The 27,052-nt window shown below is 42.4% G+C and overlaps 1 protein-coding gene across 3 annotated transcripts in view; it reads right to left on the reverse strand.

Moving 5' to 3' along the window:
* Positions 1–27,052, reverse strand: part of LOC135215228 (cysteine-rich with EGF-like domain protein 2) — a 113,490-nt gene that overhangs the window by 53,645 nt on the left and 32,793 nt on the right. For all 3 annotated transcript variants that reach the window (XM_064249734.1, XM_064249733.1, XM_064249732.1), the window contains exons 3-4: positions 26,652–26,798; positions 23,269–23,466 (exon numbers count right to left, since the gene is read on the reverse strand). In XM_064249734.1, the coding sequence (XP_064105804.1) occupies positions 23,269–23,466; positions 26,652–26,798 (345 nt within the window). The remainder of the gene's footprint in view (positions 1–23,268; positions 23,467–26,651; positions 26,799–27,052) is intronic.

Below are 27,052 nucleotides of genomic sequence, written 5' to 3' on the forward strand. Positions count from 1 at the left end.
CATAGTATTCACTACACTTTATATAGCCTTTAAACACTACTAATAATTATGAAATTAAGTTTGGCTACTATAAAGAAATAAAGGAAAAGTATATCTGACATTGTTTAATCAAATGATAGTTAAATACTGTACTGTATAACGACAGAGACATGTCATATCTAATGTTTCTTCATTATCAACCATCGACTTGCTTTTTACAATAAAGATCAAGTCGATGGCTGGTTACAAATGAAGACATTTTAGGCATAACACCACAACAAGTTCATTACAAACAACTAAAACCTACAATAATCATAATCAAATCTGTAGTCCGCGAGCCATGTTCTAAGCCGCTTGTAATTCACCCACTGATAAAAAATAGCAAGTGGTTGCAATGATATAAAATAAAACAATATTTTATCAAGGGGCACGAAGGATAATTGTTACTTCCTAAGAGACTTGTAAATGAGACAAATATTTAACTCACAACAGGAAAAAGTTTCTGGTTATTATTTTAAACTGGAGTTCATTTGCCATTAAAACTAACAAATATGAATTGCATTCTTTAACAGAAAATTATTTACAACTTTTCAGCCAATCTTTATGATGCTTTCTTTATCAAAAAAATCATTATGATATGAGAAATACAGTAAATTATTGTGATTATTTTCTAAACCTCCTGAAAAACTATGGCAATGTCATCATTATTGAAAAGTTGTTTTCCTAAATTATGGTTCTTACATTTTTGTTAATTTTCTTTGAAATTAAATTTTAAAAATGACTAGCTTCCACACACCTGTGGGGAAGCGGGGGAATTATCTTACTTCATTTAATTTTGCTCTCAATAAGCAACTACAGTAGTGCCTCAGGATACGAAATTAATCCGTTCCAAAGCGGCCTTCGTAACCTGATTTTTTCGTATCTCAAACTACGTTTTACATTTAAATTGCCCAATTCGTTCCAAGCCCTACAAAAACACCACAGTAAATTTTATAATAAGCTGAATTGACCAATAAACAATGAAATACAACAATTTGGACCATTCAATACCTAACATAACCTATACTGTACCTGTGAATAAAGTGCATTAGTGTATACATGGTACACGAAATACTGTACGTACATATGTAGTAAAATATGGAACCTTACCTTTCGAGTGAGGCGATCTCCAAAAGTGGCGACAGAGGAGGAGGACAAATGGCAGAAAACATGAAGACTTAACTTTACGAAACACATTAAAAAATGGCAGAAAACATTAACACTAAACTTTACTCAACACATTAACAAATGGCAGAAAACATTAACACTTAACTTTACAAAAAACTTTAAATTTTTTTTTTTTCTGATTTTTATATATATATATTTTTTTTTACTTTTTTATATTATTTTTTTTTTTTTTACAAAATTTGAACTTCTTCACCACCGAGTGGATGCCAGTCCATTTACGATATTTATTAAACCACCCATGAGAAGCCTTGAAGTCTGGGGTTGCCATTGATGTCCCTTTTCCTCCGTCGTCTTCGGCCTAGGCAATCAGATCACCGAAAATAGCGCTGGCCTTCTGGCAGATTGCCGTCTTGGTTATCGTATTGCCAGCGATTTCTTTGTCTTTAATCCATACAAGATGCAGCCTCTCCATCTCATCATGCACGTGGCTCCTCTTGTTGGACAAAATAGTCACGCCCTTGGAAGGTGTAGCTGCTTTGATGGCTTCCTTCTGCTGGATGGTGCCTATCGTCGACAGATTTTGGCCGTATTCCTTAGCGATCACACTCAACCGCATGCTAGCTTTATACTTCTTAATTATCTCTATCTTAGTCTCCATAGAAAGCATTCTCTTCTTTCCATGAACTACAGCAACATTCTTGGGACCCATGGCTAATTAAGTTGATTAAGTTTACACACAACACGATAGAGTATAACAAGTACAAAGCGAAATCACAGACACGAATATACGTTAACTAACAAAATACGTATATATGAACGAACGAATTCCGCATGCGTACGATAACGCTGGTGCGATGAAGTGGCCGAAAGACGCCTTTACGTAGAGGCATGATGGGATAGATGTTGACCAATAGGAGAGCAGGATCTTACGCCGGTGATTAGCATCAGGAACCAATGGGAGAGCAGGAGGATGGTGGCGACTCTACTGAGTTAGCGGCGTGCGAGTTTTAAAATTGTTCTCGGCGGTCCGGGCAAATATGAAATTTTCATTATTAAAATGAAGTTTTATTGTATACTTACCGAACAATTATAGAGCCGTGATTTCCACGAGCGGCAGGATACTAAATTCAAATTTAGCGCGTCGGCGTCGCCAACACTGGTGGTGATGACGTCATCTCCCTCCACTCGCGGGAGAACCAGGTACAACTGCCCAGGTGAATCCAATTCTTTCTGCCCGTCCGTCCACCTAAGGGGAGGAGGGTGGGTATAATCATAATTGTTCGGTAAGTATACAATAAAACTTCATTTTAATAATGAAAATTTCATTTTTATTGTAGTGTCTTACCGAACAATTATAGAGCTGATTACACATTTATGGGAAGGTGGGATTCAGATGGACCACTAGTATTTTAAATGGTTACATTATTGCAATACCAGTAAACACTCAAGGTGTCTGTTGTACCTTACCTTGTAAGAGAGCTACAGCAGACTGTTACTGCCTCTGGTCGGTGCTCTTCTTACTATTGTAGAGGAATTGGAATTTGACCAAAGTTAGCCTCTACAGGAGTGGGAATCCTTCCGTAGTTCAAGCGAGTCAAGGCTGACTGACGGAGGATAGTAACAACAAAGATTGCCCTTGCCCTGGGCTAAGACCAGAAATTCAATCATACAAAACATTTGTCACCAACACCAGATTTAAAAACATATATACCCAACCATTGTAAAATCTGACCTAACAGACTGGTGAGTATCCCAGGTACTCAGTACCCCCAGCTTCCCTTGAACTCGACAACCTATTCAAGGTGAAAAGTTAGCATAGAGGTGACGACCCCTGTGCCGTTTCTCCCAACACCATGCCAGAAACCGCCACCGGACCTAACTTTTTACAATTCTCGAAAAACCGTTCTATCTCTTTGAGATAATGACTCGCAAAAACCGAATTCGATCTCCAGAACGTGCTCTGAAGAATCGAAGCTAAAGATAAATTCTTTCTGAATGCTAAAGAAGTTGCCACTGCTCTAAACCTCGTGAGCTTTAAACTCTCAGAACGGAAAGATTGTCGTTCTCGGACTGCGAGTGAGCTTCCCTGATAAGCTCTCTAATAAAGAACGATATAGCATTCTTAGAAAGAGGACGAGAGGGATTTTGAACCGAGGTCCAGAGCTTAGAAGATTGTCCTCTGATACCCTTAGTGGCAAACAGATACTGCCTTAATAGCCCTGACTGGACATAAGAGCCTTTTCTTCCTCCTCATGTCCAACCAAATCAGATAAGTTCCTTACCACAAAACTCCTCGGCAAGGATTAGAAGGATTCTCATTTTTGGCTAGAAAGGTCAAAGATACCGAAAATACAGCATTGCCTTGAGAGAAACCGACTCTTTTGTCTATAGCGTGCAATTCGCTGACACGCTTAGCAGAAGCTAGTGCAATAAGAAAGAGTGCCTTCTTAGTCAAGTTCCTGAGTGAAGCCGACTTCAAAGGCTCAAAGGGTGGCCCCATGAGGAACTTAAGCACCACATCTAAGTTCCAAGCCACTGTATCTTGCGGGAGCTTAGTGGTTTCGAAAGACCTAATGAGGTCCGACAGAATCTGAATTGGAGGAAATATCCAAACCTCGATGTCGAAAAACCGAAGAGAGCATGGCTCTATATCCTCTGATCGTCGAAGGAGCCAGTTTCTTAGAGTTCCTAAGAAAATAGAAGAAAATCTGCTATTTCTGTTAAAGAGGTCGCAGAAGTAGAGACTTTAGCACTTCTACACCACTCTCTGAAGATCTCCACTTCCCTTGATAGAGTTTGTTAGAAGACTCTCTCCTACAACGAGCGATAGCTTCTGCAGCTCTTCTTGAAAATCCTTTCGCTCTGACAAGATTCCGGACAGTCTGAACCCTGTCAGAGCTAGAGCGGACAAGTTTTGGTGGAACCTCTTGAAGTGAGGTTGTTTGAGAAGCCACTTCTCTGGAGGAAGAAGTCTGGGGAAGTCTACTAACAACTGGAGAAGGTCCGGGAACCACTCTTTCCTGGGCCAAAAGGGAGCGATTAACGTTAGCGTTACATTGCTGTGGCGACATGAACTTGTTCAGCACCTCTCTTATTAGACCGAACGGAGGGAATGCATAAGCTTCCAGACCCGACCAATCCAACAGCATTGCGTCCACCGACCAAGCTAGAGGATCTGGGACTGGAGAACAAAAGAGAGGAAGACGGTTGTTCCTCGATGTCGCGAACAGGTCTATTGACGGTCGTCCAAAGGCGCCAAAGTTTCTGACAAATCTTGTTGTCCAAAGTCCACTCCAGAGGTAACACTTGCTGTTGACGACTTAACTCGTCCGCCAGGACGTTCATCTTTCCCGGAACAAATCTCGGGACTAGCTGAACCTTCGCTTCGTTTGACCACAGGAGGAGATCCTTGGCTACTTCGTACAGAGAGAAAGACTGAGTCCCCCCCTGTTTCCGCACGTACGAGAGAGCCGTGGAGTTGTCGGAATGCACTGCCACTACTCGGCCTTCTACTAAGCTCCGAAACTGTCTGAGCCCTAAGAAAATTGCTAACAGTTCCTTTACATTTATGTGGAACTTCTTCTCCTTCTCCGACCAAGCTCCTGAAGTCCGTTGATTTCCCAGTAGGGCTCCCCAACCTGTGTCCGATGCGTCGGAAAAGAACTGTAGGTTCGGGAGGATGGGTCGTAAATCTAACCCTTCTTCCAACCTTGCTCGAGAGAGCCACCACCTTAGGTCCTCTTTTATTTGATCTGTGACAGGAAAGGTAATCGAGTCTGGTTGTGTCTTCCTGCACCAAGAGGCTCTCAGGAAAAACTGCAGAGGTCTCATGTGCAGTCTTCCCAACGTCACAAATTTCTCCACTGACGTCAATTTGCCCAGGAGCCTCATCCACTGATTGGCAGAACTTACCTTTTTGTCCAAGAACTCCTGAACTGTCTCCAGACAGCCTTGAACCCTCTTCGGGGACAGAAAAGCCCGAAAAACTTGAGCATTCAGAATCATCCCCAAATAAAGGATGCTCTGAGATGGAACCAACTGGGACTTCTGTTTGTTGACCAGAATTCCTAACTTTCTGGCAAGATCCAGAGTTGTTCCAAGGTCCTTCATGCACCGACTCTCTGATTCCGACCGGAGAAGCCAATCGTCCAGATAGAGGGAGATCTTACTCCTAATTATGTGTAGCCAGCTTCCTATCGGGGATAGAACCCTGGTGAAAACTTGAGGAGCGGTCGCTAGTCCGAAGCAAAGCGCCCGAAACTGAAACACCTTGCCTTCGAACATGAACCTCAGGTACTTCCGAGATTCGCGATGTATCGGAATGTGAAAATAAGCGTCTTGCATGTCCAGAGAGACCATCCAATCCCCCTGTCTGATGGACTCCAGAACCGACCGAGTGGTCTCCATATGAAATTTTGTTTTCTGGACATGCAAGTTCAGGGCATCGCTCACATCCAAAACCGGCCTCCAGCCCCCTGATGACTTGGGAACTACAAAAAGGCGATTGTAAAAGCCTGGAGGAAAATCCCCTTCTATCTGTTCTATCGCTTCTTTGAGAACAAGCGCTTCCACTTCTGCGGCTAGCGCCAGAAATTTGTCTGAGCCCGGAGAGTATGCCTGGAATGGAATTGGGCACAGGTGAGAGCGAGGGAGGTGAAACGAGAGGAATACGATAGCCGAACTTGAGTACTTGCACTACCCAGGCTTCTGCTCCTCTGTTTTCCCATTCCTCCCAAAACAGAGCCAGCCTGGCTCCCACTGGTGCATGAAGAACCGAGCTTTCATTTGGAAGGTTTGTTAACCTTGGCCGAGGCCTTAGACTGAGGTCGCAAATTCGATTTCGGCCGAAAGAAGCGCTTGGGTTTTCTCCCTCGAAAAGGCGCTTGGGCCAGAGGAGAAACCGAAGGAACAGTCTCCACAGGAGCTTTAGGTCTCTTAGTAGACTGTGCCAGTAAATCCGAAGTAGATTTCTTATCTAGCGCAGACGAAATTGACAACACTACATCGTCTGGAAAGAGGTTATCTTTCACAAAAGGAGCAAACAAGAGAGCAGACTTCTGTTGGGACGTAACCCTTTTAGAAGCAAAGGAGCACCAAAGTTGCCTTTTCTTAAGGGTACCAAAGGCGATGAGCGAAGCTAACTCATCACATCCATCCCTAATGGATTTGTCCGCACAGGACAGAACACCAATCCAATCCTCCGCTAACTCCTGGGAAAATAAAGAGAAGGACAGTCTTCGATCTTGGCCGCTAAAGCGCCAATAGTCCAATCAAGGAAGCTAAAGACTTCCAAAAGTTTAAATTGATTCTTTACAACGTGGTCCAACTCAGGCGCTGTAAAGAAAACTTTCGCTGCGGCGAAAGCAGATCTTCTAGAGGAGTCGATTAAACTGGAGAAGTCTCCCTGGGAGGAGGCAGAAACTCCCAGAGAAGGAGCTTCCCCAGTTACATAAAACCTATACCTCTTACGAAGCAACTTAGAGGGAGGGTAAGCAAAAAGAGCCTTCCCTAAGTCTCTTTTCATAGACATCCATTTCTCCGTCTCTTTCAACGAATGTCTAACCGCTTTAGATAGAACAAGTTTTGGGAGGAGAGGGTCTGAAGTTTTCCTCCTCATCAAAAAAGTCGAAGTTGGGGAGCGCGGAGCCGCTTTCTCAAAATAATCTGGATAAGATACCAGAAGAAATCTAAGGAGACGTGAATAACACGAGAGGTGATGTGAATCCTCCTCCTCTACTTCTTCTTCATTCTCCGATACCGCCGAAGAAGTAGACGGAACTACAACCGGATTCTGAAGGTCTCGAACCACCCTTGGACTCATTCATCCAGTTGGTTAACATCTCTAACTGCTTGCGCAAAGGCGCCAGAGACGAATCAAAAACAGTTAACGTAGGCTTGGAAGAGCCTAAATGTTCAGCAGGAGGCGGAAAAACTACTTGCGCCTCGCTCGGAGCCGCCGAAATTCGAGGCGAAACAGGCGCATCAGGCGTAACAGACGAAAAAGCGCCTAAAGAAACACCCTTAGAACTGCTAGCTACAGCGCTAAAACCACAATCTCTACTAGTAGATGGAGCCGAAAAAGGCACAGATTGAGGCGACGAACGAGCCGCTAACGGCCGAGGCGCAACCCTACTCTCAGGCTCCTTATACCGCTTGACTGGAGGAGGCGAAGAATCGGCGCCTGAACGCCTCTTTTAAGGGACGCGAAACCGGGCGAATCTCGCCAAGAGCGCCGTGCGACCGGAGACGAATCGCTTGAATCATTTGAAAGGCGTCTGACCGCAACACCTTTCCAACGCTTAACCGAGCCCTGTTGAGGCGCAACAGGCTCAACAAGAGAGGCGCCTGTCTGTGGGCAAATCCGATCGACTCCCTTGGACTTCCGGTATGTCTTCTCCCCGGTGCGGGGGAGCTGGACAGTGACCTTTGTCTAGGAGACGTGTCAGGACAGACAGACGCACCCTCAAACTACACTCTTACCTGAAGCCGCTTTCTCCAAAAACGTCTTAACTGAATTACCAAGTTGCAAAACCGTATTCGCTAGTACCAAAAATTTCTGATCTAACCTCGATTCCAGACTGGCAATGGTGTCGGAAGAAACTACACGGGAAGCCGGAGAAGTGGGATTAGTAGGAGGAATAGGAGGTGTAGTTAAAGGAGACATAACAATTTGAGGAGAAACAGAAGGAACAGATGCATCGCAAGACGAAGCAGAGCTAAGTCTACTTTCCCTAAGCGCTGCTTTTCTAATTCTGTCTTTAGCTAATTTCTCCGAGTATGAACTAAAAAACTTCCATTGAGAATCAGTCCAATCACTACACTCGTTACATGTTCGATCTGCTGAACAAACCTGTCCCCTACACTTAACACATTTAGTGTGAGAATCATACTCTAGCTTGGATAATCTAGTTTTACATCCTGAGATGCAAAACCTAACTCCCGACGGACTAGAATCCGACACATGGCAACGCCTAAATAAAAAGCAAAAAATAACAAACAACGCCAAAAAAGAGTACTTCACCCAATTCCGAAGATCAAATCCACAAGAAAAAAAGCGAAGCAAAGTTATCCAACCGCACCGACCACCGATGTTCACCGGACGCCGGCAGGAAAAGAATTGGATTCACCTGCAGTTGTACCTGGTTCTCCCGCGAGTGGAGGGAGATGACGTCATCACCACCAGTGTTGGCGACGCCGACGCGCTAAATTTGAATTTAGTATCCTGCCGCTCGTGGAAATCACGGCTCTATAATTGTTCGGTAAGACACTACAATAAAACTTGGACTTTACAGTACACCCTTTCGTAACCTGAATTATTTTCGCATACAGAAGCAAAAAAATCTTTGTCTTTGCTTTCGTAATTTGGATTGTTCGTAAGTAGGGACTTTCGTATGTCGAGGTTCCACTGTATATTGAGTTAATGTACAGTAAATTCTTGAAGTAATTTGTACTTTTCCTAACATACAAGCCTGAAATTCTTTAAATGAGTTATGAACAGCCATGGTTGTTAACTACTGCCGGAGTAGAGGGGAAACTTTACCTACTTAAAAAACTTTACCTACTTTACAAATTACTTTAAAACTTTGACAATACGATTGGTGGGGGGTCTTGGCAAATCTCTGAACCAACTATAGTTGGTTCTACCAGCCCATGAATACCTTCCTGATCTGGAACAGCTGAGGAAGGAATCCCCCACCTCTAGCTTGTTGGACACATAGGATTTTGCAACTGCTAAACTTCTGGGCTTAAAGTAATCAGTTTGCATCATTACTTTTGAAGAAGGCTTGGAGGATCCCAAAAGTGTCAGAGACAAAAACTTGCTAATAAAACTAAAGGATTTATCTCATTGTCTATCCCTTTCTCCCCTTGTCTAGCGAGAGGGGGGGATATGCACCCGATCAGTCTACAAAAAGATGAGGGACAGGATGCCCCTATTATGTAGTCATCCACAAAACTTGTAAGTCCAGTACATGATGGCTTGCTCCATGCCTCTCTATCTTATGGGAGAAACAGATAAAAGAGAAATGGAGGAGACCAGTCCCTCGCACACACTCTCTCTCACTTATTGAAAACCTTAGATGGAATGCTGTCTGTCCCTTTAGTGGAGCTGGATGAGGTACACATCTTCTTGGGCAGCCACCACAAGACCCAAGGAAAAAACATGAACAAAGACTGGCAGGCAATGTCTCAAAGACAAAACGAAGTAAATGTAATCTGGTGCAACCACATACCTGCTTGTATTACCTACTGAACCAAAAGGTTTTTCTGGAATGCCCCTTACTTTGTGAGGTCTGGCCCAGGCTGAACTCCCAACTACCTGGTCAGACGAAGAGTAAGATTGTTTGATGTCTCACAAAGCCCGAAAAAGACTGTTCTTAGACACCTCTTTCTTGGCCAGACCAGAACTAACAAAGATGTGTCAAGACTCAGGCTTAAGATGCCGAGTTTTCTTGAGGTGATTCCACAGCATCCAAACAAGACAAAGTGATATCTCCTCCTGATCGTTACCTACAAAGTTCTTTTGGGAGGCAATCAAAAAGGACTCAAATCTGGCACCAAGAACCAATAGTCTTTGAGTCTTAGTTTTGAATATTTTCCAAGCCTAATTTTTCCTTTTTAACACAAATGTGCAATCTACCCATCTGTTCACGTTCTCCAATCCCAGTACAGTGGACCCCATGTATTCACGTTCTCCGGATTCGCGGACACGCGCATGCGCAGATTTCTCTCTGGAACATTTCCCTGCATTATTTGCAGAAATTTTGCCTATTCGCGGTATTTTTCTATTAGAAATATCCACAAATTCCAGTTTTTTTTATAAATTTCATCAAAAAATGCACTTTTTGCGATAAAACTATTAAAAAAAACAGATATAAAAATGTGTAGTGGGTTTTTCTTGAGTTTTATCTAACAAAATAGGAGGTTTAAAGCATTTTTATAGGCGTTCCAACTATTCGCGGGTTCTAACTATTCACGGGGGGATTTGGTACGCATCCCGTGAATACGGGGGGACCACTGTATACTCGAAACAAGACCTTGAACAACACCACAACAAGACTTACAACCCAAAATCTCCTATCAGAAAAAGCTAAGACTCAAAGTCTATTGGTTCCTGGTGCCACATTTGAGTCCTTTTTGATTGCCCAACCAATCTCCAGTACCGCATGACCTCTTCTCCTTTGTTATTCATTACCTTTCCAGACAGCACCGCAGACATCTTCTCTCTATGACGTCACAACACAACTTAAATACATTCAGACATTTTCCAAAAATCAAATACTTGTTTCCCATACAATGAACATCAACCACATTTCACCAATGCAATGCAGAAAATAACAATTATAATAAAAATAAAATAACTCGGACTAAACTGATATACTATCACACTTATCTCTTTCTCCCTCCCCTCTGACTGCTTCCTAACCTAATCCCCTCTAATTTCCTTTATTCTCCAACTCTTTACCCTCCACATAATTTCAAATATTTTCCCCTGAAACTCCTGCTTTAGTTAATACATCAGCTACTTGATCCTTTCCTTTTATCCATCTCACCTCCTTTATTTCCCCAGATTCTATTGTTTCCCTTATTACTGCAATACATATTTTTTATCTCACTACTTACCCCAGTACTCTGTTTTATTGCAGTTATCAGTGTTTTACTTTCAGTATTAACCAACCCTTCTAATTTTCTCCCTTCTACTACCTCTTCCACAAATGTCTGAAATATACCAATCCTTCTATAGCCTCCCCCACACTCAGAGCTTCTGCTTCAATGGTGGATTTTGTTACTCTCCTGGATTTCCTGGACTTCCACCATATGGGGCTTCTCCTCTTATCATCTGTCAAGGATATAACATAACTCAATTGAGTATGGCCATCTATATTCCCAAATGAAGCATCTCCATAGGGTTCCCAATAAATCTTTTCTTCTTCTATCTCACTTATTGTAACTTCGTCCATTATGTTCTTAATTTCTCTCACAATTTTAATAAGCTGCTTCATATCTTGAGTCATTCCTTCTTTAAAGACTTTACTTAATTCACTAACACCGTATGATATTTCTGGCATGGTATGTAGCGATACCCAATTCAATTATCCTACCACTGATCTATACTGTTAACTCCTTTTCTCCTAACACTCTATTACCTGTAAATCTTCTAGCCTCTGGTTCTAAAGAATTTATATACTGCCACTGATTTAGACAAAATCTACTTTCCTTCTGCTCTATTACTCCTATAGACTTAAACCTTTTACTTTCTTGTTCTCCGACTTGCAATTTCCCTTTCAATTTCCCAACGGTTTCCTTTAAAAATCCTTCAGTTCCTCCATAGCAAAAATCATGTGTGTGTGTACACAAAATGCCATTCAATTTATTGTCTTTTTCAAAAACAATATATTAGGCTCTAATCTACTTTTCTCGCCTTTAAGCTCCTTCACTACTTTTACCACTTTACAATACCATGCTTTAGCTGCATCCTTGAGCCCATAAGCAGTTTTCTTCAACTTCCATAATCCAATCCAACTATCTTCCCAAGGTGGCTTTAAATATACTTCTCTTTCGTCACCTTGTAAATATGATATTGTTATGTTACAATAAAGTTTCATACATACTTACCTGGCAGATATATACATAGCTAAGACTTCCGTCGTCCCGACAGAAATTCAAATTTCGCGCCACTCGCTACAGGTAGGTCAGGTGATCTACCGGCCTGCCCTGGGTGGCAGGACTAGGAACCATCCCCGTTTTCTATCATATTTTCTCTCTTCCACCTGTGTCCTGCGGGGAGGCTGGGTGGGCCTTTAATTGTATATATCTGCCAGGTAAGTATGTATGAAACTTTATTGTAACATAACAATATCATTTTCATACAATCAACTTACCTGTCAGATATATACATTGGCACCCTTCGGTGGAGGGTAAGAGACAGCTTCTATATGGAATAGACAGGTAAACAACATATGTTGTAGGTATAAATAAAACCTTGGTTCCAAACCTAATAGGTGGTAGACTTCGTGGGTGTTTGCCCAGTAGTCTGCATCACCTCAAGAAACTTTAGCGAGATATATGATCTATGGCCAAGAGTTCTTGTGGGTCTGCCGTGGGGTCTTATCCGCTTACTCGGCAGAGCCTAAAAGGACTTTGTCAATGGGTGCTGATCCACTTATATGACAATACACCTTATGAAGGAGCACACAACCAATCCTGACCACCTGATCCTAACCATATGTTAGAACTAAGGATTGTTACGAGTTATCCCCGAACTCGTCACAACAACCGTAACTCAAAAACCACTACGCACACATACATAATTTCCAAAAAAAAATTATACTCAACTAATTGGATATGACAAGAATTCTCTTACTGAACAACATAGACGGCCGCCCGTGCGAGCCAAGTCCTCCATTGTTCGAAGAGACTCTCGACCATATCCAAAAAGAAGCAACAGTATATACATTTAAGGATTGGTAGTCGGCTCCCGTACCAGCAATCGTATCCGCCGATACGAAAGGACCTAGAGAAAAAACACTTCTCATATGTCACACGACGCACGTCTTTCAAGTAATGAGATGCAAATACTGAGTTGCATCTCCAAAATGTCGTAATCTATGATGTTTTTAAGCGAAATATTCTTATGAAACGAGAGAGACGTCGCTATAGCTCTCACTTCATGAGCTTTTACTCTCAACAGTTGTAACTGTTCGTCAGGACAGGCCTTATGAGCGTCTGTAATGACGTTTCTTACAAAGAATGCCAGCGCATTCTTGGACATCAGTCTTGTGGGGTCTTTTACCGCGCACCAAAGACCTTGTCTAGAACCTCCCATCTGATGCTTTCTCTGAAGGTAGAACTTCAGAGCTCTAACAGGGCATAGAGACCTTTCTGCTTCTCTGCCTACGAGACTCGACAGTCCTTTGACTTCGAAAGACTTAGGCCAGGGATTCGTGGGATTCTCGTTTTTCGCTAAAAACAGGGTCTTAAACGAGCAAATAGCCGAGTCTCCCTTGAATCCTACTTTATCCTGCAGAGCATGCAATTCACTAACTCTCTTTGCCGTAGCTAAAGATAACAGGAATAGGCATTTTCTGGTCATGTCCCTAAACGATGCCAGATGAGGAGGTTCGAATCTTTCCGATGACAGATACTTGAGGACTACGTCTAGGTTCCAGTTCGGAGGTACTGGTTCCTTAGACTTTTGAAGTCTCAAAAGACCTTATGAGATCGTGGAGATCTTTATTATTTGCCAGATCTAATCCTCTGTTCCTGAATACAGCGAGAGCATACTTCTGTATCCCTTTATTGTGGATACGGCTAGATGAGATTTTTCTCTTAGGAATAGCAGGAAATCAGCAATTTCCGCTATAGAGGTAGTGGAGGAGGACAACTTCTTGGATCTACACCACCTTCTAAATACCTCCACTTCGATTGGTATACTTTCGTAGTGGAGGTTCTGCGTGCTCTCGCGATCGCGCTTGCCACTTCGCGAGAAAAGCCTCTCGCTCTGACAAGTCTTTCGATAGTCGAAAGGCAGTCAGAGCGAGAGCGGGGAGGTTTTGATGGTACCTCTTGAAGTGTGGTTGTCTGAGAAGATCCGTCCTTCCTGGTAGGGATCTTGGAAAGTCTACGATCCACTCTACCACCTCCGTGACCATTCCTGGGCCAGGCCAAAAGGGGGCTATTAAACGTCATCCTCGTCTCCTTTGACGCCACAAACTTTTTCATTACTAACCCCAGGATTTTGAATGGGGGAAAAGCATAAACGTCTACTCGAGACCAGTTTAGCAGGAAGGTGTCTACCATAATTGCTCTTGGATCTTCCACGACCGAGCAAAACACTGGGAGCCTTTTGAAATGAATGTTTGCGAAGAGATCCACATGAGGAGTTCCCCACAGAGACCAGAGATCGAGACACACTTCCTCGTGTAGAGTCCATTCTGTATGAAGGACCTGGTTCCTCCTGCTGAGCCTGTCCGCCCTCACATTCCTTACTCCCTGTACGAACCTTGTCAGCAGGGAGATGTTCCTGTGAGACGTACCAAAGTAATAGGTTCTCTCGTGAGCTCGTAAAGGAAGGAGGAGTGCGTTCCCTCCCTGTTTCCGAATGTAGGCAAGTGCGGTGGTGTTGTCCACGTTTACTTGCACTACCTTGTTTGACACCAGAGGTTCTAGGCTCTTCAAGGCCAGATGTACGGCGAAGAGCTCTTTGCAGTTTATGTGCCAAGACACCTGTGCTGGTTCCCAGGTGCCTGACACTTCCTCTGAGCCTAATGTCGCTCCCCAACCTGTCTCCGACGCGTCGGAGAACAACACTAGGTCTGGGTTCTGTGTTCTTAGAGAGATCCCTTTGTTCTCTTCCAGAGGTAGCAACCACCACTGTAGGTGTGACTTTATCTCCACTGAATGTGAAAAAAACGTCCGACAGTTGTCCGGTTTTCCAGCTCCAAGACCTCTTGAGGAAGAATTGAAGCGGACGTATATGAAGTCTTCCTAGAGGGAAGAATTGTTCTAGCGAGGAAAGCGTCCCCAGAAGGCTCAACCATTCCCTCGCCGACGTTTGTTGCTTCTCTAAGAAGAGAGAGATTATCCGCAAACCTTTTGCGGTTCTCTCTTGCGAAGGAAAAACTCGAAAACCCCGAGAATCCATCCGAATCCCCAGATAGACTAGGTCTTGTCTGGGGTCAGCTGAGACTTCTCGAGGTTCACAAGCAATCCCAACGCTTTGATCAAATCCAGAGTTAACTTTAGGTCCTCCAAGCACTGTCTCTCCGATCTGGCCCTGATGAGCCAGTCGTCTAGATACATAGAGACATTCACTCCTTTGAGGTGAAGAAATCTCGCCACATTCTTCATCAGGCTTGTGAAGACCTGAGGAGCTGTGGACAGGCCGAAACACAAGGCTCTGAACTGAAAGATCCTTCCCCCCGTCATGAAACGGAGGTACTTCTTCGATGAAGGGTGGATCGGGACGTGAAAGTAGGCGTCCTGGAGATCTAGAGACACCCATCCAATCTCCTTGTCGTAATGACGCTAGGACTGAAGCAGAAGTCTCCATGGAGAACTTCTCCTTCTGAACAAATTTGCTCAGAGCTGACGTCCAGTACTGGTCTCCAGCCTCCCGAGGCTTTCGCAACCAGAAAAAGGCGATTGTAAAACCCCGGGGAGTGTTGATCCCGTACCAATTCTATCGCTATCTTGTCCCACATTTGTTCCACCATCGATCGAAGAGTATCCCTCAGCATAGGATCCTTGTATTTGGCTGATAGTTCCCTTGGTATTGACGTTAGGGGAGGAGTGTTCAGGAAAGGGATACGATATCCCTCCTTAAGATCGCCAAAGATGACGCTTCTGCATTTATCAGTGTCCAGGCTTCCACAAATCCCAGGAGCCTGGCACCTACTGGTGCTTGGAGGAGAGAATCTTCATTTTCCCTTCTTAAAGGGACGAAAAGCAGATCTACCTCTCTTCTCTGTGGCCTTCCTCCTTGTGGAAGGTCTGGATGTCGAACCACCTCGAAAGGGCTGCACCGTAGTACTGGGTCTTTTCTTGTCCGATGCAGTAACAGGTTTCTTCCTTGCTGACTGCGTCAGCAGATCCTGAGTTGCCTTCTCAGTTAAAGAATGTGCAATGTCCTTTACTAACTGAGAAGGGAACAAAAAGTCAGATAGAGGCGCATATAGAAGTGCCGCTCTCTGAGCATGAGAGACTGTCTTTGTTAAGAAGGCGCCATATACAGTCCTTTTCTTTAAAAGACCTGCCCCAAACAAAGAGGAAATTTCAAAGATCCATCCTGTACCGCCTTGTCAATACAAGACAATATGCATAACAGGGCTTCAGGTTCGATTCCTTCCGAATCATGGGCTTTCTTGGACATCACCCCAAGGGACCAATCTAAGAAGTTAAAAACTTCCAATACACGAAAATGTCCCTTGAGGAGATGATCCAGTTCCGAAATTCCCCACGTAATCCGTGCAGAATTGAGACTTTGACGCCTTGAAGCGTCAACCAAAGTCGAAAAATCTGTTTCGGTTGTAGAAGGGAGAGCAATACCCATATTTTCTCCCGTCTGATACCAAATGCCTCTTTTCCCAGCTAATCTTGCTGGAGGCATGCAGAAGACTGTCCTCACTAAGTCTTTCTTAGACTTCATCCATGAGTCTAAGGAATGTAATGCTCTCTTCATCGATATGGTGGGTTTCATTTTTAGAAAAGACGAAGGCTTCTTCGTCTTAGCACTGGAAAAGAGCGAGCGAGGAGAAGGAGGAGCGGCAGGCGTCAAACTCGTCTCCGTACTCCTCAAGAAGTAGGGTAGTCAACACCTTATAGTTAGACAGACCTTCTCTTCCACTATATTCGTCATCCGAGTTTTCCTCCAACTCGGGTGGATCTACAAGCGTCTCCGCTCTCCTTTCCGAACATTCTTCTTGCGGAGACAAACTCCTAACAGGAGAGGGGCTAAGGGAATGGTAATCCTTCCTCTTTCCTGCTCTAGTAGTCTTGGAAGGCGTCATAAGCTTCGGCTTCTCTAGAATTTTAGAAGACTCTTCATGCTTACATGACGCTTCCCGCGTTTGCCAAGCGTCATGGATGACGTCTTTTGCTGACGTCTCGATGACGCTTCGCGCTTGGAAGACGCTCCGCTCTCCAAAGGCGTCCTACTTGGCGTCATAATATTGGACGGAGCGTCATGTCTATGCTCCGTTTCCAATGACGCTTCGCGTCTAACAGACGTCTTACGTCTCTCTGGCGTTACGAAAAACTCTCGTAAGCACCTGTTCTCGCTCTCGCACTAGACGCTTCTGTAAGACGTTTAGCCGTTTCCCGTCTGTATGACGTTTGACGTTGAACAGGTAAGAGAGGACGAGACTTCTTAATTGGAAGCGTCACGTCCTTCCGACGTGGCGCTAAAACTCCCACTAGAGATGACAGTTGCTCTTGCACTGCTATAATGATCTTTCTTGACGCTTCTTCCACGTCCAGTGCATGACGTCTTTCGTCATCACTCGGTGGAGAAGAAGGAAAGGGTACTTCCGCGTACACTTCAGGTGACGCTGACGCCCCCTTCGCTTTCTTGCTAGAAGACGGAGCGTCATCTGAGAAACGCTCTGGACTAGAATCCATGTCAGGCGTCATATGACGCTTCAGCGGTCTCGACAAGTTCGATTCCTTCCACCCTCGTTTAGGTGAGGGAGAGGGAGAGGACGAGAAACACTCGCGAAGGACGCTTTTTCTAAAGCGCCCTTGAGCCGCCTGCAACGAAGCAGAGCTAGCTGAAGGGACGTCTGACCGTTGGGGATTCCCCACAACCTCCTTAAGGCTTTCGACTTTCCTTCTCCTCTGGGCTCGTGAGCTTGGAAGAGGTCTAGGCCTGTGTGGGAGCGTCGCAGGGACGATCAAACGCCCCCTCCACAACACTGGGAGAACTCACTTCACTGTAATGCTCACTTTCACTAGCCTTACCTTTGAAGTCAGCCATCTTGGACTTCATGTCTCTAATTGTAGCTTTCAGATTGGCGATTTCCGATGCCGAATCCGAAAAAGCACTCTGAGAATGAGATACATAGGGAGAATCTACATCGTAGGAATAGAAATATCAGTGAAAGGCTCAATAGGCCTTGAACTCACACCTTTCAATCGTCTAATTCTATCCCTCTCTAACTTCTTCAAATAAGAAGTCAAAGTCTTCCACTCTTCTGCATTCAATCCCTCGCATTCCTTACAAGTATTAATAGCAGAACACTGAAACCCCCTACATTTACGGCATACAGTGTGAGGATCAACCGAAGCTTTCGGTATCCTCACCCTGCAGCCTACATTCACACACATTCTCACACTCACATTAGAATCAGACATACTGAGAAAAATCCAAAAGAGTTATTCCAAAAACAGTCCACTGTAGCGAATGCCAAAACACGATCCAAATACGTCACCAAAAAAGCCGAAAACGATGATCAAAGGTTGAAAAATGAATCTAAGTCAGGAGGTAATAACAACAATGTTGATACCACCGGCGACAGAGAAAATATGATAGAAAACGGGGATGGTTCCTAGTCCTGCCACCCAGGGCAGGCCGGTAGATCACCTGACCTACCTGTAGCGAGTGGCGCGAAATTTGAATTTCTGTCGGGGACGACGGAGTCTTAGCTATGTATATATCTGACAGGTAAGTTGATTGTATGAAAATGCTGTTTTGACATCCAATGTATAACTATTCAATCTTTCAATTTTATTATTGTCAAATAAAATTTTAAAATTTCAGCACTGCATGTATGAGCGTCTTTTTCCCATTCCGCCATCTCTTCTTCAAAACCCCTAGCTACCAGTCTTGCTTTACATATCCTTTCCCCCCCTTTTACCTTTTCAGTTACTATCCATCTTGCTGATATAACTTTTTGTCCAACGTCATTTACCTCCTCATATACCTTGTTTTCTCTCCAACTTTGTAGTTCTTTTTCTTTAGCTTCCATTACACTTCTATTTTCAAATCCTAGCAACACTTCTTCATCCTCAATTTTTTCTACCTGACTATAATCCCTTAAGTTAACCCATCCATTGTCACCTGACTATGAGTCTTGTACATAGTACGAATCAAATCATGATCTGCTTGACCTTTTTCCTGCAAGATTACTATGGTCCATTCTTCTACTTGTCCTGTATCGTTGTTTACCGCTCTAACTCTGTTTGCCCTTTTTGAATTTTGGTATCTCTTCTACTAACTCCCCTTCAATTACTCACTTTCCCCGTTGTCTTCCATTGTTTTCTCTACCATCTCTCTTTCTATAGCCTCTTCTGTGTCTGCATTCCTTCTCCAGCCCACTATTATCTCCTTTCCTTCCTGCCTATCTACACTCCCTTTATTTGGCCCATCGGATCTACCTTTAACCACATGTGACTTATGTACTCTAGATATCCTTTCTGTTTCTGGTGATAGTCCTTGAATCCTAGTAATGTGTATTCTAGCTACTTCTCTTAAAGAATCCCCATGTTTAACTACTACTGTTTTCCCTGATACTCCCACTACCTGAGCAGGTCCTCTCCATTCATTTTCATTTTCTCTCCTATAGAATACCTCATCTCCAGCCACTGCTTCTTCAAATTTATGTTCTCTTATGTTTTTATTTAACGTAATTCTTATCTTATTACATGACTCATTTTTTATAAACACTTTTCTGGCTTATGCATTGCATTTAGTATGTCCCTTACCATACTCTCTTCCATATTTCTCTCTGCTTGCAGGACTTGAACTATCTTCTCCCATTAGATCAGCGTCAATAACCTTGTCATTGCGATGCCAGTAAGAACTAACAAATCAATCAATCAATCTCCCATTAGATTAGGCAAGGAAGAGTTTTTCCAAATACTTATTGGTTAAAAGAGAAACCTCCATTATTGATTAAGCAGTTCCTAGCACTCACTACCGATTTCAATGCATGGACCAATCTACTTCCCCATCCTCCCTCATCTTTCTTAAACTTCCCTTGATTATGCCTCCGGTCTTTTCACATAATCCGTTACTCCATGGAGATTCCAATGCTGTGGCTAATACCTTAATATTCCATCTTTCTGCCATCCTCTTCACTTTTTTATTTTGAAATTCTCCCCCACTGTCTGACAATATTTTGGAAGGGGCCCCAAATATAGCAAACCAACCATCAAAAATTGTCTTTATTAGTTTCTGGTTTCTTATCTTTTATCCAAAAAGTCTGACACTACCTATTTGCCATATCTACCATTACCAGGAACTTTCTTCTATCTCTCCCATATCCATTACTACAACTTCATTAAAAGTTTTACTCCAAGAAAATCCTACTAATTCGTTTAGCTGGGTTTTCCTAATCCCTCAAATAGTCTTTTCATTATTTGCGACACTGCTTCGTATTCTAACTTTCCTTGACCACAAGCTGCTAATACCATTTGTTTTTCATTTTCCATGATATATGCATTTTCCAATACATGAAAACCCTTGACTTCTACTTCATGCGTGCTTTTCCCCATTGCTCTGTCACACACTGATGCTGTCTTTTTGTACCTAATTAAAAAGTCCCTCATCTTTTCACTCGATTCTCTTCCTATTTAAATATGGTTTTTCATTTTACTGTAATTCTCCATTAGCGTGTCTTTTAGATAGGCTTCATCTAGTTTGGATAAGATTATCTTTGGACCCTCAGTACCCTTGAGTTCGTCTCTATCTATTCCTTCCGTCACTGCTCATTCTTATCTCTAACGACGGGTATTTTACATCTTCTCCAAACACCTCCAGCCAATCTTCAATTTGTCCTCTCCATCCTTTGTACTCGGCTTGTATCCTGCTAAATCTTGGATATCCCCTTCTCCATATTATCTCCCTTTGTTCACTGTCTGATCCAACCATCTTTGATCAACCTTGCTCTGCTACCAATTTGAATATTTTCCTAGCCTAATCTTTCCTTTTTAACACAAATGTGCAATCTACCCACCTGTTCACGTTCCCAATCCCAGTATACTCCAACACAAGACCTTGAACAGCACCACAACAAGATTTACAACCCACTATCTCCTATCAGACAGAAAGCTCTCTCCTACCCAACCAATCTCCAGTACTGCGTGTCCTCTTCTCCTTTGTTAATTTTTATCTTTCCACCCGACGCCGCCGCCATCTTCTCTCTATGACATCACATCGTATGATGTCACAACACAACTTAAATACATCCAGACATTTTCCAAGATCAAACACTTGTTTCCCATACATTGAACATCAACCACATTTCACCAATGCAACGCAGAAAATAATAACAATAAAAATAAAATATAACTGACTAAACTGATAAATAATCATTAGTTACGAATTTCAGGAACAACTTAGCGTAATAGATCCCCATCCCCTCGAGTGCTTAGCATGGGAGGCAATGAAGTTTGTCTTTTCTCTTCACCGAAGCCAGGGCAACAAGAACAACAGTCATAGAGTCAGAACTCTGTCTGATGTCTCTCTTAATGGTTTGTAAAGCGTATGAGCTAGGCTCCTTAAGACAAGAATCACAACCCACTCGGGGGTTCAGAGTTCCCTGGATGGCCAAGACTGTTCAAAATTTCTCAGAAGCATAACAGTATTCCCTTCAACCGAAGGACATGGCCATGGGAAGCTGTATAGCCCTAAATGGCAAAAACAGGGAGCAGCTTCTCTTGGTGAAGAAAGGTGAGAAAGTTTGCAACCTGTTGAAGAGAACCTCTGAATGGAGAGATACCTCACTGACTACACCAACTACAGAAGATGGCCCATTTCCCCTGGTACACAGCTGCTAAGGATTTCAGCAGGTATCCAGACATCTCCTTTACTATGCATCAAGAAACAACCTTCTTCCTCGCAGGAAACGCTGGATAGTCTCCAGGCATGAAGACTTTCACTGCCTAGTGGTATCTTCTGATATGCAGCTGGCATAGCAGGTTGTGCCGTAGGGAATCTCTCTTGGGACCTTGGATAATAGAGCCAATTGGTCCGGGAACCACTCAGCATGTGGCCACTAGGAGCCATCAGTCAATCTGAAATTCATTATGATCAGAGTCCTGTTGATCACAGATAAAATAAAAAAATAAAAATAACAATAAATAAAATTCAATACAAAAATAATAAAGAAACAAACAATGGGCCAGATAGGAGTGAGAACTATCCCAGTCCCGAGCCCCAGACATGTCCTGACTTCTACAGAAGACTTAGCAGGGTAACCCCTCTTGCCTTGCCCAGGAAACTGGAGGGTGGTGAGGGAGCACCTGCATGCTCTCTGCTCACCTTCTCTCACTGGGACATGCTGGCAGTTGGGATCAGGTCTGTAAACTAAGGACCCTTGCCATCCCAGTATACCATGGGTCTGAAAAACCCAGGGTAGTGGATCCACCTATGCGCTTGGCAATGGGAGCAGCAGTACTCATAGTAACGCTTGCAAGAGACCGAGGCTGGTAATGATAGCTTCGGTATGTGGCTTACCAGGGCCAGTACCAGTGGCCTAGGTAAGCAGGTGACCAGGAACAGTATACCAGGACACCAGGGGCCCAGAGAACCCTGGGTAGCAATTGCATTTGTGCACTAGGCAACAGGGTGTAGTGATACGCTACCAAGAGACCCATCAGCCCTCTCTGCAGCAGAGGGCTGGCTTCTGGAAGCTCTACAAGACTTTCTGCAGGAGAGCAAGATGCCTTTCTTCTTCCACTTCTCATCGCTAGCTTTGGAAGAAGAAGGGGAGGAGGCAACAACACTCAACAATGAAGACAAAGATGACTGATATGACCTCTTTCTCCTCTCCAGTGTGTGGAGGAGAGCATCACCGAGAGATGATGTATACAGCAGCACCAGGGGACATATTACCGATGAAGCATGAGGGGTTGCCAAGGAAGTAGGGGCAGTCCTACAGGTGGCAAGTACCATGGCTGGTGAAGTCATGGTCTTAGCAGAAACCGGAAGACCCCTCATAGCCTATGTGTGATCAAAAAGTTCAAAGGCACTCGGCTCCCCCAAGACCCTTGAAAAGTTATAACTCTATAAGTCCCTTGGTCATCATAACACCTGAAATGGAAGTTGGGTTAGGCTGTTGATTACACTCATGTTTATGGCATGACACACATAATGAGTGGGAGTCAACCTCAATAAAAGAAAGAAACTGATTACACGGCCTGTCCACCCTAGACAGTGCCTAAACCCTGCTGTTTCATCTCCAAATAAAGGCTAAAGTAAATGAGGGATTTGTATATAAAACCAAACAACAATTGCACAAATATATTTCAAGCAAACAAATAGAACAGAAGGCAATCGGTAGTTAGGCAGAGAAGCATAGACCTCTTCACATGACAACAACCAAAAGCAAAGTGGAGTTCAGACTCTTGACTGGGTGGAGCTTCCCCCTACCATTGGTAGTTAACAACCTTGTCTGAAAGTTAAACGGCCATTCCAGCTCGCATTCACCAGCTAAATCCTATTACAAAATGAAGGTTTCTATTTGTGTAAGAACAAACAAATTATTAGTCAATGAAAAATTTTGGGTTACTGTAATACTGAATTTATAGCTAAATGAAAAATGGTATATGAGAGGATTTCAAGCACAATGACTACTAACCCATCATCATACTGCTAGTATTTATATGCATTAAAGAAAATCTTACCTTGCATTTCCCATTGCCTCCACAAGGGGTCTCAGTTCCTCCTTTACAGGGAAGACACTGGGGGCCATAATGATTAGGAGGACAACATGCTCTCAACTTGTCAATACATAGCCATGCATGAAGATCTGGTTCTTTATCTTGCTCTCGGAACCACCAATCTTCCAGGAGACCCTCATGTTCTTCTGCACTAGACTCACACTGCAAGAAAAAATCAATCATCAAGATGAAAATACCAAAACTACAGAAACCTTAGATAAAATTCTTTATGTGTTGTAACAACCTGATTAGCAGAATGACTGTTATAAACTCAAGTTCACTCAAAGGACTGTTGCTATAGAGAGTGTAAAATGAACTTTTAAAATAAGATTTTTTTTAAGATAACTTTGTATTTTTTCAAGACACAAACCATTGCTTTTAAAAAATTGAGTTTCTCATGAAAGGAACACTTCAGCTGTCACTGTCTTTAGTTGCCGAGTGGAACTTAATTCAGAGATACATTCCATTTGCAAATTATCAAAGCTGGGTTAAATAAAGCCAATTCTATATCATCTTTATTAGACATACGTCGCCTAAAAGGGAAACCATTGTTTTCTTTATGTTTCATCACCATTCTCAAACAACCTCTCATCACAATATAATAATGAATGATAATTATCGTATACAATTACATGCTGCCTCACTTTATGTCTGCTGCGTTTTTGTCGTGAAAGCATGGGGGAACATGAAAACAGAAAGTGTCATAAAACCATTTAAAAATGCCATGGATGGTACTAAGATGATTTGTATGATATTGACAACGAAGCTAAAGTTGACTCATCAGAACCAGACTGGAATCCCTATGATGATGGCACATGTGATCAATCTTGTGATATGAGAAATTTTTAATGAAAAATTAATATTATGTTATCCTAAATGTTATTACTACCATAATTACACTACTATTAAAATTTCTGAAAGGCTACTGAAAGATAAAGGTTGCTGTGAGTGCAACCGTAACTTAATGTTTACATATTCTCAGCTGATTTAGAATTATTCCTCAAATAGGCTATTTGTTATGAAGATCTGCCAATAATGTATGTATAAGTTCAAAATGGTTTATTACCTTTATTATCAGTTTATTTCATAACGTGAATCTTCATGTATGTTGGTAATTAGGCTATAACACCAAGGATGAGGTTAGCCTACCGAAACACATCTTAGAATTCAAGGTTTGATTTTTAGAAATGTAGAATAAGACAACCCCCAATTTTTAAAGGTAAATTTTAGGATTTAAAGGTTCTCTTATACGTGGAAATATCTTGCAATCTTAACATTAGTATATCTCTTTTTAAATGAATCCAACAATATGTTCTTTTCAAGTGGTTCATCATTATTATCAAGAAGTATTATGGTACTCTGTTCATACTGTTACATTTTTATTTTTACACTTGCATTATCTACTTGTTATACTAATGTAATTTAAATGTTCTAATTGATCTTTTTTTATTAGCCATATCTGGTCTTTTATTTGTCTGAATGACATTTCAGGGGCTGAGTGTCTACTCAGTAAGCAGTTTTCTAATTTCACAGCAGATATTTTTTCTGTCCGTTTCTAAGGTATGGAACCTTGACCAACTTCCACTTCCAAAGAAGGTAGTGTATCAATACCTTCTTTATTTATAAGAACTGAGTTTCCTTCAGAGGTGTCCACTGCCATGTCAGAAGTCATAGGGAGGTTTGCGTTAGTATTCATATAACGAATAACCTCAAATTCATCCAAGGTGAGGTCCCTCTCACCAGGGAAGCCCAACAGGGGGAGGAGCAATACTGTTACCCAATGTGGAAACTGCTCTGGGATCCTCACCTGGATATACACCATACCCTCAGTGCCTTAGGTGGTCGTCAGTCCAATGAGATTGGACCTAGCACTGAAGGCAAGGTTTGATATAAAAGTTTCACCTTGATCAATCACATCAGAAGAAGCATGTTGTCCAACTCCACCCTCCATCTAATTCATAAGAGCAGTCTTGTTCATATTTCAGTGCCATGCAAATGTCAATGATAGAGGAAGAGAAGGAAGCAGGTAAACTTAATAGAGGGAGGAGTAAAAGAATGACTGATTTGCAATGTTTGGTTGAACCTACTGCAGAAATGGATGGCACAACAGAGCATTCCACCTCTATAGTGGACCCCTAAGCCCTCCCCCCCAAAACACCTCGACAATGGGTTGAGATCAGGGGGTCTTTCTCTGTTAGCTGACTTTCAGAAACAAGTCACATTCACAAGGTAAATCCTAAGTAAAGACCTTCAGGTTTGTGTTTGTGTAGGAACAAAGAATGGAAATACTTCTATTGGGACATAAATTTGCTTCATGGCTTGCCTTTGTCCACCTAATGCCTAAATTCAGGCTTATTCTACTCCACGGTAGCCATATTAATACACACGGGACTCACTACACATGTAGGACACACAACACACACACACAGATAAAGGAGGTTGACCACATGGCTCACACACCATGGACACAGAGAGCACACACTACTACAACCTCGGCCTATAAATTCTGATGAATTTGCATAAATTCTGCAATCACTAGTCTACAGAAGGGCCATCAGCAATGAAGGTAACATTGCAGCAGAAACACGAGAATACAGTGGACCCCCACAATATTCGCATTCTCCAGATTTGCAGACTCACACATTCGCGGATTTCTCTCTGGAAAGTTTCCCTGCATTGTTGGCAGAAAATCTGCCTATTTGCGGTATTTTTCTATGAGAAATATCCACAAATTCCTGGGTTTTTTTTTATCAATTTCATCATAAAATGCACTTTCTGTGATAAAACTATTAAAAAACCAGGTGTACAAATTTTTAGTGGGTTTTTCTTGAGTTTTAACTACCAAAATAGGAGGATTTAAGCATTTTTATAGGGGTTCCAACTATTCGCAGGTTCTAACTATTCATGGGGAGATCTGGTACGCATTCCCCGCGAATACAGGGAGACCACTGCATAATGCACACTTGGCATGCACAAAGAGAAAATCTATAAATAAAAAAAACAAAAAAAACAGGAGAGTACACAATGACAACTCAGCACTATTGCAGCTGAAAACAGTGGACAAGCTAGATGAACATAGGTTGCATGACTCATATGCTTACTCAACAGGATTTTCATTTTTTTAGTTAGTCAGTAATACCCAAAGCATGCCTTGCACAAGAAACTCCATTCATGAAAATGTAGGTTTGTATTTCCTTAAGAACCATGTTATTTTTTATAATGATATTAAGCAACATCTTGAGATACACATACCTTTTCAAGAAAGGTAAAGCTGATGATCTGAAAAAAAGGTTTCTCAACAAGGAACATAAGAGCAATACACATACAAAACTATATATACCACTCACTTGTTTCTGACCACGATCTACATCCTTACAGAGCTTCTCTTGGATCTCTATAAGACGAATTTCAGACGTCTTATAAGATTTCATTTTTTCCTCCTCCCATGCTGAATCACCACCTTCAAATTTCCCCCGAGCTGTACTTTCCACACCCTATGAAAAAATAAAACATTTTACTCTATAAATATATTTGAAAACAATAAAATAAAATTTAATCTACTGTCATACTGCCTGCTCAATTCAAAACAGTATAACATATGTATTCATTAGTACAGGCTATCATGTACAATGTGTATGTATGTACTCCACCATAAAAATGAAGGCAAAGCAACAGGGAAAGAAATATATATACTGGACACAGTTTACATTTGACTAGGTTACTTGCATAAAATAAAAACAAGTCGGGT

The sequence above is a fragment of the Macrobrachium nipponense genome, chromosome 5 (genome assembly GCF_015104395.2).
Source record: "Macrobrachium nipponense isolate FS-2020 chromosome 5, ASM1510439v2, whole genome shotgun sequence".
Classification (NCBI taxonomy): Eukaryota; Metazoa; Arthropoda; class Malacostraca; order Decapoda; family Palaemonidae; genus Macrobrachium; species Macrobrachium nipponense.